We start from the raw sequence: 13,777 nt of genomic DNA, 5'->3' as shown, positions 1-13,777 counted from the left end.
ACTCTATCAATATGAGTTCCAAAAATAATGTGGATAAATACGAACTAAATGTGAGTTTGATGGTTAATTTTGATTGTCATCTTCCTTGGATTAAAAATATCTATGTGATTAGTACAGCACACGTGTCTATGAGGGATCTATTAGATCATAATGTCTCTAAGGAGTAGTATTCTAATGTAGTCAAAGGATGTTGAAATTATTGCAAGGTGATGAAAGATAAGAGGTCTGGCCTAGTTTGGATAAGTAGGTCACTGGGGTTATGTCCTCTGATGCTATTATTTGTATTGCCCTCCTCCTATCTGTTTCTCAGTTCCCAAATTACTGTCAACACCTCTGTTCTCCCACACCCTCCCTACCAAGATATTCTAACAACTCTGAAACCAAGATCCAAAATAACAATAAGAAAAGTAACTAGAAAACAATTGTTTCCAAAGAGGTGAGGCTTTGATCGTAGTTCTGTGACAAAACAGTTTGTATGCCCCTAAATACTTTCCGGAGGAGTTTCCAAGTGTTTGGCTATCTGGGTTAGAGAGGTCTTAAATGTTGGAGGCACAGATTAATGGATGGTCTTGGTGTAAGCTCAGAAAACTGAAGTGCTCAAGCTGGACAGAAGAATGCGCTTGTGATACTTCAGACAAGAATAAGGACTCTAGGATCTGGGAATGTGGGAATGTAGGAATGTAGTAGAGTGCTTGCATGCATGAAGCTCAGTACCACATAAACAGAGAAAAACAGAAGTGGTGTTGTGTCTCAAGAGGTAGAGCACTAACCTTGACCAAAAAGAAGCTCAGGGACAGTGCACAGGCTCTGAGTTCAAGCCCCAGGACTGGCAAAAAAAGAAAAAAATAAGAACTCTAATAAAACTTGAACTTGATGTTATTCCTGTTATATTTGGACAAAGAATCTGCCTACAAATTCTGTGCATGCATATCAAAATCTCATGGGATGCTAAGTTTAAAGGTGACAGAACAACATGGAAGGAATTTTCAGACAGCATAGCATTCAGGTTGTGCCTGGTTGGTACTGACTGCTTTTAGCCAATGTTCCAGTGAGAAATGGGAGCAAAAAGCAGGGCAAAAAAAATTACAAATACATGCTATTTGGCCCCAAAAGGAGCAAGTTCAAAATTGTGGACAAAGAGGGTGTAGTTCTCAAAAAGATCCCTGTCAGCAATTAAACAGTTGATACTGTGACAATAAGAAACAGGCTTGGAGGGTCTCTCAAAAATTTACCAGACTTCACCTTCCTAGATTCCATGATTTGACATTGTAAGCACATATGAATAACTTTCCTTGGTGAAGAGAGTGCCCCCAGGGTCCACTGCTGGCACAAGATGGCCATGAGAAGGTTTTCCCATATTTAGTCAAACAGATACTGACGCCGTAACAGCTGTGTGCCAAAGGGCCAATTGCTGTCCAAGCTGGTAGCCAACTATGGCCCCATCCACAACATGCTGTTTTTCATGGAAAGAGAACGCAAGAGTTAAGGGCTTATAGATTACTTTTTCAAGATTACAATGGAAGGTCCTGCAAAGCCAGGCAATGTGCAACAGAGAACAATGCCTTTAAAGGAGCCCCTGAGGGAGCAATGCATGAAGTTGTGCGAGTGAAGCCTAAGCTACAGTGAAAAACTCAGGATGTTTCAGATGCCAAGGTAATGTTATATGGTCCATGAAAGCTACAGAAAACAAGTGGAACCAGCTCCAGAAAGAAGTCATGTGAGATGCAGCTAGCATGACACAGATTTTGGGTTGACCAAACCCATTGTTGCTCACATCACTATACCATCTGCTGTTTAGAACTACAGAAGGCAATTTTTGTCCTGGTCTGCTTTGGTCTGTCCTTGGTGTCAATCCTCATTTCCATGTCTCTATTACTTCCATTTAGATTGGGAATTTTTACTTTGTGATATATCATGGCAATATATATGTGTAAATTTTGACTTTATAGGTGCTCGCAACTAGGAGTTTGTTTGAATCTCAGAAAAGACTGTATTTGGATTTTTGGACAAAATTGGGTCTGTTGAAAATATGAGGACTCTTATAGATGAAGTAAAAGTTATTGTGCATTACAAAATAAACACTGGGGGCCAGTGGTGGAATGTTATGGTTTAAAGTGATGTCTTTGAGTATCCAATTGTACAGGACTGGGCTTGTGTTAATTAATTTTGATTGTCTATAGGATTAGAATAAAAAAGAGATTAGTAGATTGGTAAGGCACACTACTGGTCTGAGAGTATCTGTAAAGGCATTTCCATAACTAGATTATAAGAGCACTGGTTGCAAAAGAATTAATGAATTAATAATTTAATGATTTTAATATGAAGGAAGGATATCATTGAGGTTACATTCTTGAGTGCCATATCTTGCCCTGACCCCTGCCTGTCTCTCTCTCTCTGTGCTTTCTAGCCATCATGGTGGAAACTGCAGAGCTTCTCCATGGAACTCATCATGGTAGATTTAACTTCCAAAGCCATGAGCCAAAAAAAAAAATATCTTTCAGGGTTTAAGTTGCTTTTGAAGGTGTTTGGTCATATTAAAAAATATCTGGCAAAATACAAATAGGGAAGATGGGAATAATTCTGATATACAAGTAAAAAGGTAGTACAGGGCCCAAATATAAAAGTGACTCATTGTGAAACATGTTTTGTAAGAAATGTTGCAAAATTAAATGCATTCACTTTAAATAATCTAAAAGAGGTAACTTTATTTAGAATGTTAACTCTTCACAATATTACATTTTGAAGTTTTATTTTATACCTGTTATCTTGATAATCAAGTGGTGTTATCTATATTCATACAGAAAATCTCCCAAAATTAAACTTGTGAATTTCTGTTCTACCTTGCTCCCATTTCTCCTGCTACCTTTTCTTTCAAGTCAAACCATTTTATCCAGGACAAATATTATAACTCTTTAACTGCATTCACTATGTCCCTTGTTATTCTTCATTTAGCAGTGAGCATGATATCTTTACAAGTAAGTTCTACCATTATATACATTCAAAATATCGTTATATATCCAAATATCTGATTGCTATTTTTTTTTGTCGGTCATGGGGCTTGAACTCTGGGTCTGAGTGCTGACCCTCAGCTCTTCAGCTCAAGGCGAACGCTCTACCACTTCCGGTTTTCCGGTAGTTTTTATTGGAGATAAGAGTTTCACAAACTTTCCTGCCCGGGCTGGCTTTGAACCATGATCCTCAGATCTCAGCCTCCTGAGCAGTTAGAATTACAGGCATGCGCCACCGGAGCTCCACTTGATTGCTATTGTTACAGCAGAGCCAAACCCTCATTAAATTTTATTGTATTGACTTAGCTGACCTAATTGGAATTTTACCAAAATATGTTTGCCCACCCAACTCCTCACTGAATGCATCATTTGTGACTCTATTCAGGAACATACATTGTATTTCTTTCTCTAAGAAAAGACCAAATTGATGACTTTCAAACGATTGCATGCAGACTTCCTTCATCAAGAATACTTAGATCAACCATCATAACATACAGGGTCAGCATGATGTAAACTTCTCAAAACCAGTTCTATGATTACAGTAAACAATCTCCAAAGCATTTCCCCAAATCATATACTATTTTTCTTTCTTTTTTTTTAATTTTTATTTATTTTTATTGTGAAAATATTGTACAGAGGGGTTACAATTGGATGGGCAAGATAATGAGTACATTTCTTATCAAGCATTGTAGCCTCCTCCTTTGTTTCCCCTTCCCATCCCTTCCCAGCCTCCCCCAGCTCCCCCCAATCCTCCCCGTCCCTCTCTCCCCACCCCCCCACCAAAGTTGTAAAGTTTGTTTTCTACATGACAACTTGTACTTCTCATTGTCGCAACGGGTCCGCCTGTATCCTTATTTAAACGACTTGTTTTTCCCCTTCCGTTCTCCTACACTAAAAGACCACCCACTCCAGTTGCATTTACACAGTTCCTTCATTCTTAACACTTAGGACAGAGCTTACCAACAACTTCTTTAATTTTGTTCCATAAATAAGTAAATAAAGGAGTGGCCACCAATAGAATAGATTGCTTTAGAGATAAAATGACTTCAACAGGAAAAAAAACTTTACAAAAATGTTAAGGCATCTTAGAAATTCAAAGGATTTTCTGTTATTAGTAATATATCATTAATGATTATTAATACATTTATATCAATTTGTGTACATTTATATTAATTGTATTTACTTGACATATACAAACATTTCTGAGCACTCATGGAAGTTGTTAGAAACACTGATATATTTCTTTCTTCAGAATGGTCTGAAGCATATTTGCAAAAACTCCACTGGTATTTTCACAGGCACCCAATTTGAAATACACGTAAGATATATAAAGCCCTCCTGCTCTTTATTACGTTATGTTATCTCTGCAGTGGTAATAGCAAAAGTTGTTGAAAAACTGCCAAGACAGTGGTTCTTTTGCTATCTGGATTCATTTCCAAATATTTAACAAGCTAATTTAGCAAATGAAAATAGGAAGAACACATGCAAACAGGAGAAGGTGCTATAGAACAGAGCACAATATGACTGGCAAAGGAAAGTGTTAAATTCTAAATTTTATCTAATTTTTGATATTTTGTCATATTAGAAAAAAACATCATTATTTATGTTGTCATAAAGATTTGTATAAGATTAATACAACTTTAACAAATGGGAAGTTTCTGTTCCTGATGACCTGGAGCACAATCTAAAGCAAATAAAGAGAGGAAGAGGCAGAGCTTGAAGCTTGCAAAAAAAAAAAAAAAAAAAAGATTAATACAACTTGTACTAAAGCCATCAGTGTGGGACAAATGAGATATCAATTGTTGGGTTATGGTTGTGACCGTAAAAGGGCTTAGCAAGAAACTTGTACTATGGGTTAGTAATTTCATCTGCAAATCTTAGTTATTATTTTAATAAAAATTCCTGAATCTAAATGCCCAGTGAACCTGACACTTCCACCAGAAGAAGGAAGAATCTCACCCAGGAGTAGAATTCGTTATCTTGTGCTTTCTAAGCTTAGTCATGAGAAAAGGCTTTAAAAATTAATCGTGTTGAATAAAATAGAATATTTCAATAAAGCAGACTTGTTATTTTAGCAGTTTTATGCCAAGAAAATATAACATGAAAAAGCTTTGTAAAAATGTATACAATAATTTAGCAAGATAATCTAAAACCTCCCTTCATTTTTTTTCTCTTTTTAAATCTTTAGCAAGACAATCTAAAACCTCTCTTCTTTTTTTTCTCTTTTTAAATCTTTAGAACCTACCTTTCAGTCAAAGTTAGAGACTCTTGATTGCCTTTGATACTCAATCTGCATTGGCAGAGGAATAAATTCAATAAATGTCAAAGTTCTCTCTTAGCATCTTTGTCCTACCTCTCCTTATAGAACTTAATTTCTAAAGAAATAGATCTTTCTAAACACACTTCTGTTATTGGCATTATATCTACAGGTTTTCTTTTTGACAAATATTTTAAAATAGCCAGAGTTCTCAAAGCAACCACACCTAAGTCTCATTTCTCTTCTGTGTTCCCCTCCTTTGCTTTAGTACTTTTCAAAAGCTAAGAAGAAAAAGCTAAGATGACAAATGTCGTTAAAGAAAAACTCAGCGGTAGAAAAATTCTTAAGGAATTATGTATTCATATTTCTAAAGTTAAGCTGTCTTGAAGTCTTGAGAGATGTCAATGCAATGAGGAAAAGTTAGGAAGGAATATCCTATTGATTATAAGAATAAAACAAGAGATGTTCTGTGGTACCTTGATCTTACCTAAAGAAGAAACACATTCTTTTCACTGAAATAAGGTCATGTTTCACAATACCTGTCTTTGGTCTGAAGGCTAAGCCAGTCAGGACAATGAGGTACAACTGGAGAGAGATGTCTCACTGTTAATAAGAATACATTTTGAGATAAAATGTAATACTGGTATCTTATCCTGGTAACATGCCATGACTTCTTCTAAATTTTTTTAAATGTTTTCTATTTTTCTTAAAGTTAGAAGAAATCCTATGTGAAATGTTCTTTCTCAACATGGCCACAGGGAGGGAAACATTTGATTTATTTAAAGAATTTAAGTGCTAACCTATTTATGTTCACAGAAGCCAAATAGATGCAAGACTATTTAGCGTACCACCAATAAAAATTAGATTAAAATGATTCTGTGGCAATAATATATAAAAGACTTTGCTTCATTTGCCTTAGTAATGGCATCTTGAAAATGCTCTATATTTAGAATTACTTTGAGACGGTTTAGACAAATCCCATGTATTGATGATATATCATCATGCAACAACTGTATCTTATGACTATTATTTAATAGTTTCAATTTTCATTTTAGTTGCTAACTAACTGCATTAATTTAGTTTCAAAATTTCATCAAAATCACTGAGTTTGTGTATAGAGATAGCATAAGTATATAAGTTAGGCAAGAGACATAGAAAAAGAGAGACTATATTTTGGTATCACTGAATTCAGCCCAGCCCAGCAATAAATAATACATACTTTCTAACTTGCCCCTGTAGTTATGCCAAGGGGGAAAAGGGAGGCCACCAAATCATTTATGAGGAGAAAATAGAGATCTAAAATTGAGAAGGCAACTCATGGTAGAAGAATCTCTTACAGAAAAAGGTGTATAAAAGCTGAAGGATTAAAAATTCTGGTTCTGATACATGACAAAAGCTAGGGATGCATTCATTCCATTTTTTTAATATAGAGGGTTTGTTCTACTTGGTGACATTAATGTGTTAATATTTAAATGGGATAGCACAGAAAACAACAACAACATGACTAGGTCAATATTGTTAGCCTGATACATTACAAAAACCATCAAGATAAATATTCTCAATGACACACCTGGTAATTAGTCCCCAAACTAACTTTTTTATTGTTCACTAGTTACTGTTTAATTTATTTTATGAGCATCAATAAGGTTATAAGGGAATTTCATTTTAGCATGTCCATTTATGTATACAATGAATCCTAACCAGTCACTCCGTTTCTCATCTCTCTCTCTTCCCCATTCCACCTCCCCAGGCTCAGTAAGCTTCAGTGGTCCATTTTCAAACATATACATAAAGCATTTTAACTATAACTTTTAATAGCTCAGTTTGATATTGTAGAGATTTACATTTTTGTGTTCCTTAATGCTTACATATCTGAAATTTCCCAAGAAACTGATTACTTTTAAACATCTCTTTAAAAAGCTGATAAATGTTCCCCAACACTGCAGACAGATTTCTAATTATTTAGTCAATGGTTTGTTATACAGGTTAAATTTGAAAGAATTATTCCAATGAAAACACACAGCATCTCAATAGAAGACACATTATTGTCTAGTTCATTTATTTTTGCACAGACACAAATAAACTGAAAACATTGTTACTTGTTTTCTCAAAACAACAAGACAAAATCATTTCTGTCCTCACTCTTATGAATTTTAGAATAAAATTTAAATTTTACTTGTTAAATTGGTGGAGCTACATTTATTTAGGAATATAAAAGTATTTAGGCTTACCCAGAGTAAAAATGACTATTTTCTGATAGAAATTTGGCCAATTATATATTCTCATTACCTCATAATGATATAACCAGACATTTTGTTTTAGTTTTCTCTACACTTCCAGTTACTAAAAATATTTTTCTTGCAAGCATAAGGTAATTCAAAGATGAATACCTGTGGCTGGAGAGAATGTAGCTTAGTAAAGCATAGGCTTAGTTTACACTGTTTTCTGGGATCCATCCCAGAACAACATAAAAAAAAATCTAGCAAATGTATTTTGATATATTACATTTCTTCCACCATCAAATTCTGTTGTAATACATGTTTGTTATATGGAACCTCAGTCAATACATATCTCAAAAGCATTTTCATTTCATTCTGTTTTTCAACAATTACACAAGTAGATATGTTTTATCTGGAGCTGTGAAAAATAACCTTTTTAAATAATTTAATTTTCTGAACTGAGTGGTGTTTCACAGTCATTTAAAGAAAGATAACGAAATATAGCATCCAGGTAGATTCTAGTTACTACTAAATTAGTTTGACTAATGACATCATGTTGGTACAAGTGTGTTTAACTTTCAGTATTAATTCTACTTTCTTTGAATGTACCTATCTGGAATGAAGACAAGAGTTTCTTTTATATAAGAATTGTTTTGACAGACAGCCACAGAAGATAGAGAAACTATCACTAGCTGTGATTAGTACATTTTACTACATAAAATCTTATCATCAAGAAAGGAGGTGAAGATTCAAGAGGCTATATATTATTGTAAGAAGTAAAAAACTAAGAATATAAATACAGAAAAAGAGGGCTAGAATTTATGTCTGAAATGTACTGAAGACACAGAGATTCCGAAACATTGTAATTGTAGTAAAGGACCCAGTCTTGTTAACTTATGATGACTTTCAATACACCTAAATACATATTGCATGCACTAAGCTCTGACAAAAATGCGCTAGACAAAACTAGCAAATATTGAATGTCCCGGATTCAATGCACTTAACAACTCAACTCTTCTTATCACATGTCTACTCTCAATGGCAAGTAGCATTTAAAAAGTGACGTTTCTAAGAATATATTAATAATATTATTTATCAACCAGTATTTCTAATTTGTTTCACATTCACTTAACAAAAAATACTCTACATCAGAATAATTATAGAACAGTTAATATATAACTTTTCTGCAATATTCACCATACATCCTTTCATTCAATTATGCTCAATTATATTGATGGGTGTTTATTTTATTTTATACTATGAATATTTTCATAGTATAAACTACAATAAGAAACTACAATTTTGTCAAAAGTAGTTTAATGTCCTCTTCAATAAACTCTGAGACAGAAGGGAGAAATTGGGTGGAAGCAAAATAAAGTGTGACATTGTCCAAAAAGAAACATACTCATTATCTAACTAATGAAAATGCAGCCCCCTTGTGCAACATCTTAATAAAAACAATAAAATTATAGTTAGTATTTTTAAATAAACTTTTATTGGAGCTCTTCAAGTGTGTTTTTTGGGTTATTCTCCACACTTCTTCCCTTTCTGCTTCTGTTTTCTATAAGTGGAATTCTTTCTTACTATCTTAAACATTTAAATTTTCCTTTATTTTTCCATCACGCCCTTTCTTTGTTACCCACTTTCAATTTGAGTTGGAGGCAGATGAACAGACTAAAAGATTAGACACTTCAAAAAAAACTTTCTTGGTACTTTATTGAATTATCAAATATAAAGAGACACAAATTGCAGTTTATTATTTTTTGAGGAAAGAAAGAACAAAACTTTGACATACATGCGATTGTCATTTTCAGATGGTTTACATACATACACACACTAAAACAGCATTAGCAGCATTAACTTAAGAGTTTAGAAATACATCTCCAACTCTCACACACTCAATAGTCTAGCTATGTCTTTCAATTTTATTTCTTTTCAGAAAAGTTGAGAATTTAATCCTTATTAGGCAGTACTTTGATATGGCATGCTAGATGACAAATTCATTGATTTAAATGAACCTGATTTATTCTGCATTTTTGAGCTACAGAGCTCAATTAAGAGCTACAGAGATGCTTTAATTTTCAGTTGTGATGGAATATAAGAAGTGACATTTACCTTAGTTTGAAATATTAATAATCATTAGAAACTAGTCAAAAATAGTATGGAATTCAAAGAAAAATAGATGTATTTGGATTGGATATCAAACATACAAGTCATATAAGTTATACATATGAGCTTACATACTTGCAAAACTTACAAAAGCAAGAGCAGCACAGGTTGATGGTATTACAAACATTGCCCTTCCGTTCCATAGAGTTTAAGAAATTACCCATTCCCTAGTAAGTATTTGGAGTAAGTATTTGGAGAAGCTAAAGATGATTTCATATATGTTGGCATAAAGCTAGCTCTTACACTACAAAACACACCAATGTTTTCACATGGACATCCTATTCTCCAAAGACAATTGTCATAAGTCTGAGTAGAACTTTCCATCTCATTAACCTCCTTCTTAAGTTTAAATTCCCATATCTTCTGTTTCAGCATGTCTGTGGGGAAAGTTTGTCATAATGCAGCAGCACTTTCTTTTAAAACTTCTAAAATTTCTTTCTGCATTTCATTTTTTCTCCAAATGAGGCCCAGCTTTTTCAATTTTGATAGTTAATCCATGCCAATTTTTGTTATTTTTTTCAGTTTTGGAAGTTGTTAAATGAATATAATAGTGGTAGTTTATCAGCATTTGTCCTTATGCTACCTGTCAAAATACTTCTTATAATGGCATTTTTTATAGGAAAGATCCTTATAACAACAAAGGAAACTATGAATTTTGTTAGATATGACCTGGTTGTATCTTAGAAACCTCTGTACTCTGTGGAACTAATTGGCATACATATAATCCTTTAAGGGTGTTAATTTCTGATCTTAGAAAGTTGATGCTGTTGATGTTTAACTCTTTATTATCCTAAAAATTCTCTTTAGGCATTCAATTCAATCAAGGAACAGTGTCCTTCGTAAACACATAGAGAGACCCTGAGGAATTATCTATAGAAGAGGTCAAATTTGTAGTGATTGGGCACTCCTTCATAGAAAGCTCAATAGCAGTGGTCTTCCAGTGTCAATGTATTTTGCTAGCACACTGGGCTGAAAAGCTTCATTTTATTCATCGGCTCCTGCACAACTTCAAACATGCTTCCTAAGAAAGGTTGAGAGCTGATTGTTCCAGATCAAAGGCAACATTTCAAGGTAGAGCTATGTGCTGCCATTTTATTAGCACAGTTTTCAACTATTCCATGCCAACTTCAAGGCAAGTTAAGCTAGCTCAGATGCTACATGAATCGATGGCAATGCTGTGTATTAATGATTACCACTAATGATTGTCAAATTTTCTAAACAAAAAGAGCGTTTACCCACTACAGGTAAGTGGGATGGTATATGTGGGCATGATAGATAACTACCATCTTATAGCAAGTTGACGAGAATCACCACAATCCCTTCTCCCATTTTTCCCATAATGAAGCAACAATCATTTCTAGTCAATATAAAATTTGTTTTCCATAAACACAGTCACTGGTTCTCACAGTGCAACATTTTACCTATTTTGCTTGGTCTTGGCATTTGAATATTATTTTCTATTTCTTTTCTTTCCCCTTAGATAAACCAAAATGCTGAACTATGTTTGTCAACATGAGCTCATTTTATGATTGAAAAATTTACTGATTTTTCTTTAATCAGTTAACCATTGCAAGCCCGATATAGTGTCCCAAATATTCATCTCCTATTTTTCCTAGTTCTTGAAAATAATACTAATAATTCGTGCAACTGTGGTCAAACAGTATGAAACTTGCATATGGATTCCTGTTTTCCAGGTCAAAAGTTCACAGAATGAAGGATTATTATAATTCCCACCTTGTCCATACTCTTCTCTCCAAACTCATTTCTCTCAAAACTTCTGTCATGCATTGGCTACTTAAAAAAAAAAAATACAAAAAATACAAGAGAAAGCACCAGGTAGGAAGGAGCAAGGCACTCCACTAGCTGGGTCACAGAGATTTCCAATTAAAAAAAACAAAAAAAGTGAAGTTCAAGCGGGTGCGTGCGCCCAGAAGGTCTTTTAAAGGCTTCTCAGTGGATGGATGACATGAACCTCGCCCCAATCTGCCCTAGAAAGGGACGCCCATCATGAGCCAGGGGAAGAGCTGGGTCTGTAAAGCTCTCCATAGCTCCTAGATGCAGCTGGTAAGGAAGTTAACCCTGTATCTAAGTTGAGCACGGACTCGCTTCAGGAAGAGAATTCAGAGCCCGAAAAAAAGCTCGCAGTGGAGAGCCAAAGCAGAGGAAATGACAATTCTGATCCCAGCCTCTGCAGCGCTCAGGGTGCGCGGGCAGAGGCGCACACAGTCAAGTCCAAACACTCCCGGAGGGGACAAAATCAGCACCACGCATCGCCAAACAGGGAGAAAAAACTGCAAGGGTGTTCAGCACTCTGGCAACGTTTTTCCCCACCGCACCTCTCAGCCCCCAGGAGGCCAGCGCAGAGTGGCCAACAAACCAGTCCCGGAGAGCGGGGCTGCCAGGACTTAAGTTTCGCACTCACTTAGGTGCAAGCACCAGCCAGCCAGAACGCGAAGCCAGAAAGGGATGGAAAGAGAACGGGAGGGGGGGGGGGTCGTTCTCCTTACCTTCATGAGCTCCCACGGCCAGCACCTTGGCAATAGGCAATAATCCCGAGAGAGTGAGTAAGGCCAGGAGAAACTCGGACATGGTGGTGGGCCGGCGAGGAAGGTTGCGCTGGAGACTGCTCCGCTGCACCCTCCGCCCGGCGGCGGTGGAGGTGGTGGTAGTGGTGCTGATGGTGGCGGCGGCGACGGCTCCGAGCCCAGAATGGAGCAGCGTCATTTACAAATGTCACTGGAAATTCTTCGGCTCAATGAGTCCAGCTAGTCCGCCTTCTCCTGCCTGGAGCAGGCTATGGAAGGTGGTCGGATGCGCGCGTGCGGGAGAGAGGGAAGAGAGAAGAGAGCGAGGGAGAGAGAGAGGAGAGAGCGTGTGAGCGCGAGCGAGCCGCTCGCTCGTGTGTCTTGACTTTTCAATGCAGGGTACGTCTGATCTTACATCACGCAAGAGGGGTCGTGAGATGCGAGCGGATGGGGATCCACTGATTAATCACCAAGTTCACCACACACCCCTTCTCCTTGTCCATATAAATCACATCTAGGACTTAGTAAGAGCCGTGGAGCCTAGCAGGAAAATACCATCGCAAACCGAGAACGCCACCGATCGCAATGATTTCAGTCTCCTTGAAGAGGAAAGTAACTCCAAGCTGGTTCTGTAGGGATTTCGGTCTTTAGAGAAGGCGGGGAGGGGGAGGGGACCCCAGACTTCGGCAATAGGCAGAGCCAGCCAGGCGCCTGGAACGCTCTGCGTTTCACAGCCAGCAGAGAATTATCAGCTAAAAGACTAAGGCTGCTTCTTGGCAAAGCGGATTTGATACCTTCGCTCCATGGGAAGGAGCTTCCTTCTCAGGAAGGAAAGACAAGCCAAGTAACCAAGCTTTTCTCCTAGGGAAATGGTTTCCTCCCTTTGAGACCGATTCGCAATGCTTTCTGAATGGCACTTTTAACTTTTATTCTGAGTGGCATCTGGGGACAGAGATGCAAAATTTAGTGACTCAGCAGACATAAACAAAACAGCCCCCAGATTCGCTTATCCGCTTCAAAAAAAAAAAAAGGCATTATTGAAGTCCCTGGGCTGGTTTCTTAATAAAGCCAGGAATTGATGTTTTAGGCAGACATTTACTCTCCTTTAAAAGTGTTTTTTTCCCTCTCTCTCTTTTAAAGGTACCCTTAAGGGTACCTTGACCCATTTTAAACAGAGATTGGGGTGTGTTTGTTTTTCCTTCGTTCTGTTCGTTTTTTGTTTTGGATTTTGGTTGTTTGTTTTTCTCCCTCACAAAGTCTAGTAATGGTTTAAGAACTTTCCAAGACCATCAGATCAATTCAAAAGGAATTCCAACTGGAATTATTTTTGTAAAGGTATTTGGATGGCCACTTACCATTTCAACATGATCATGTATCTAAAATGTCAACTTGCCATTCAGAATGTGCTGTGAATTAGCACTCAGAAACCTTAATCATGGAAGATGTTCTTTCTTCATAATAATATCAAGAAGTCTTACATAAGAACACATTAAAAATAAAAAGGGTTTGTATTTAACATTTTAAAGCCAGGGATGAATAGAATAGAAAACTATAGTAAAGAAACAAAGCAAAGTAAAAAGAAAGGATGTTTATGAGAAT

At 36.4% G+C, this 13,777-nt stretch overlaps 1 protein-coding gene across 5 annotated transcripts in view; it reads right to left on the bottom strand.

Annotated features, from left to right (window-relative positions):
- The window catches only part of Lrp1b (LDL receptor related protein 1B), a 1,866,674-nt gene extending 1,854,123 nt beyond the window's left edge, over positions 1–12,551 (bottom strand). For all 5 annotated transcript variants that reach the window (XM_070023764.1, XM_070023773.1, XM_070023793.1 and 2 more), the window contains exon 1: positions 12,161–12,551. In XM_070023764.1, coding sequence (XP_069879865.1) covers positions 12,161–12,377 — 217 coding nt within the window. In that variant the 5' untranslated portion in view covers positions 12,378–12,551. The remainder of the gene's footprint in view (positions 1–12,160) is intronic.
- Between the last annotated feature and the right edge of the window lie 1,226 nt (positions 12,552–13,777).

The sequence above is a fragment of the Dipodomys merriami genome, unplaced genomic scaffold, assembly GCF_024711535.1.
Source record: "Dipodomys merriami isolate MVZ:Mamm:240054 unplaced genomic scaffold, mDipMer1.0.p SCAF_1, whole genome shotgun sequence".
Classification (NCBI taxonomy): Eukaryota; Metazoa; Chordata; class Mammalia; order Rodentia; family Heteromyidae; genus Dipodomys; species Dipodomys merriami.
This window is presented reverse-complemented; position numbering and strand designations above follow the sequence as displayed.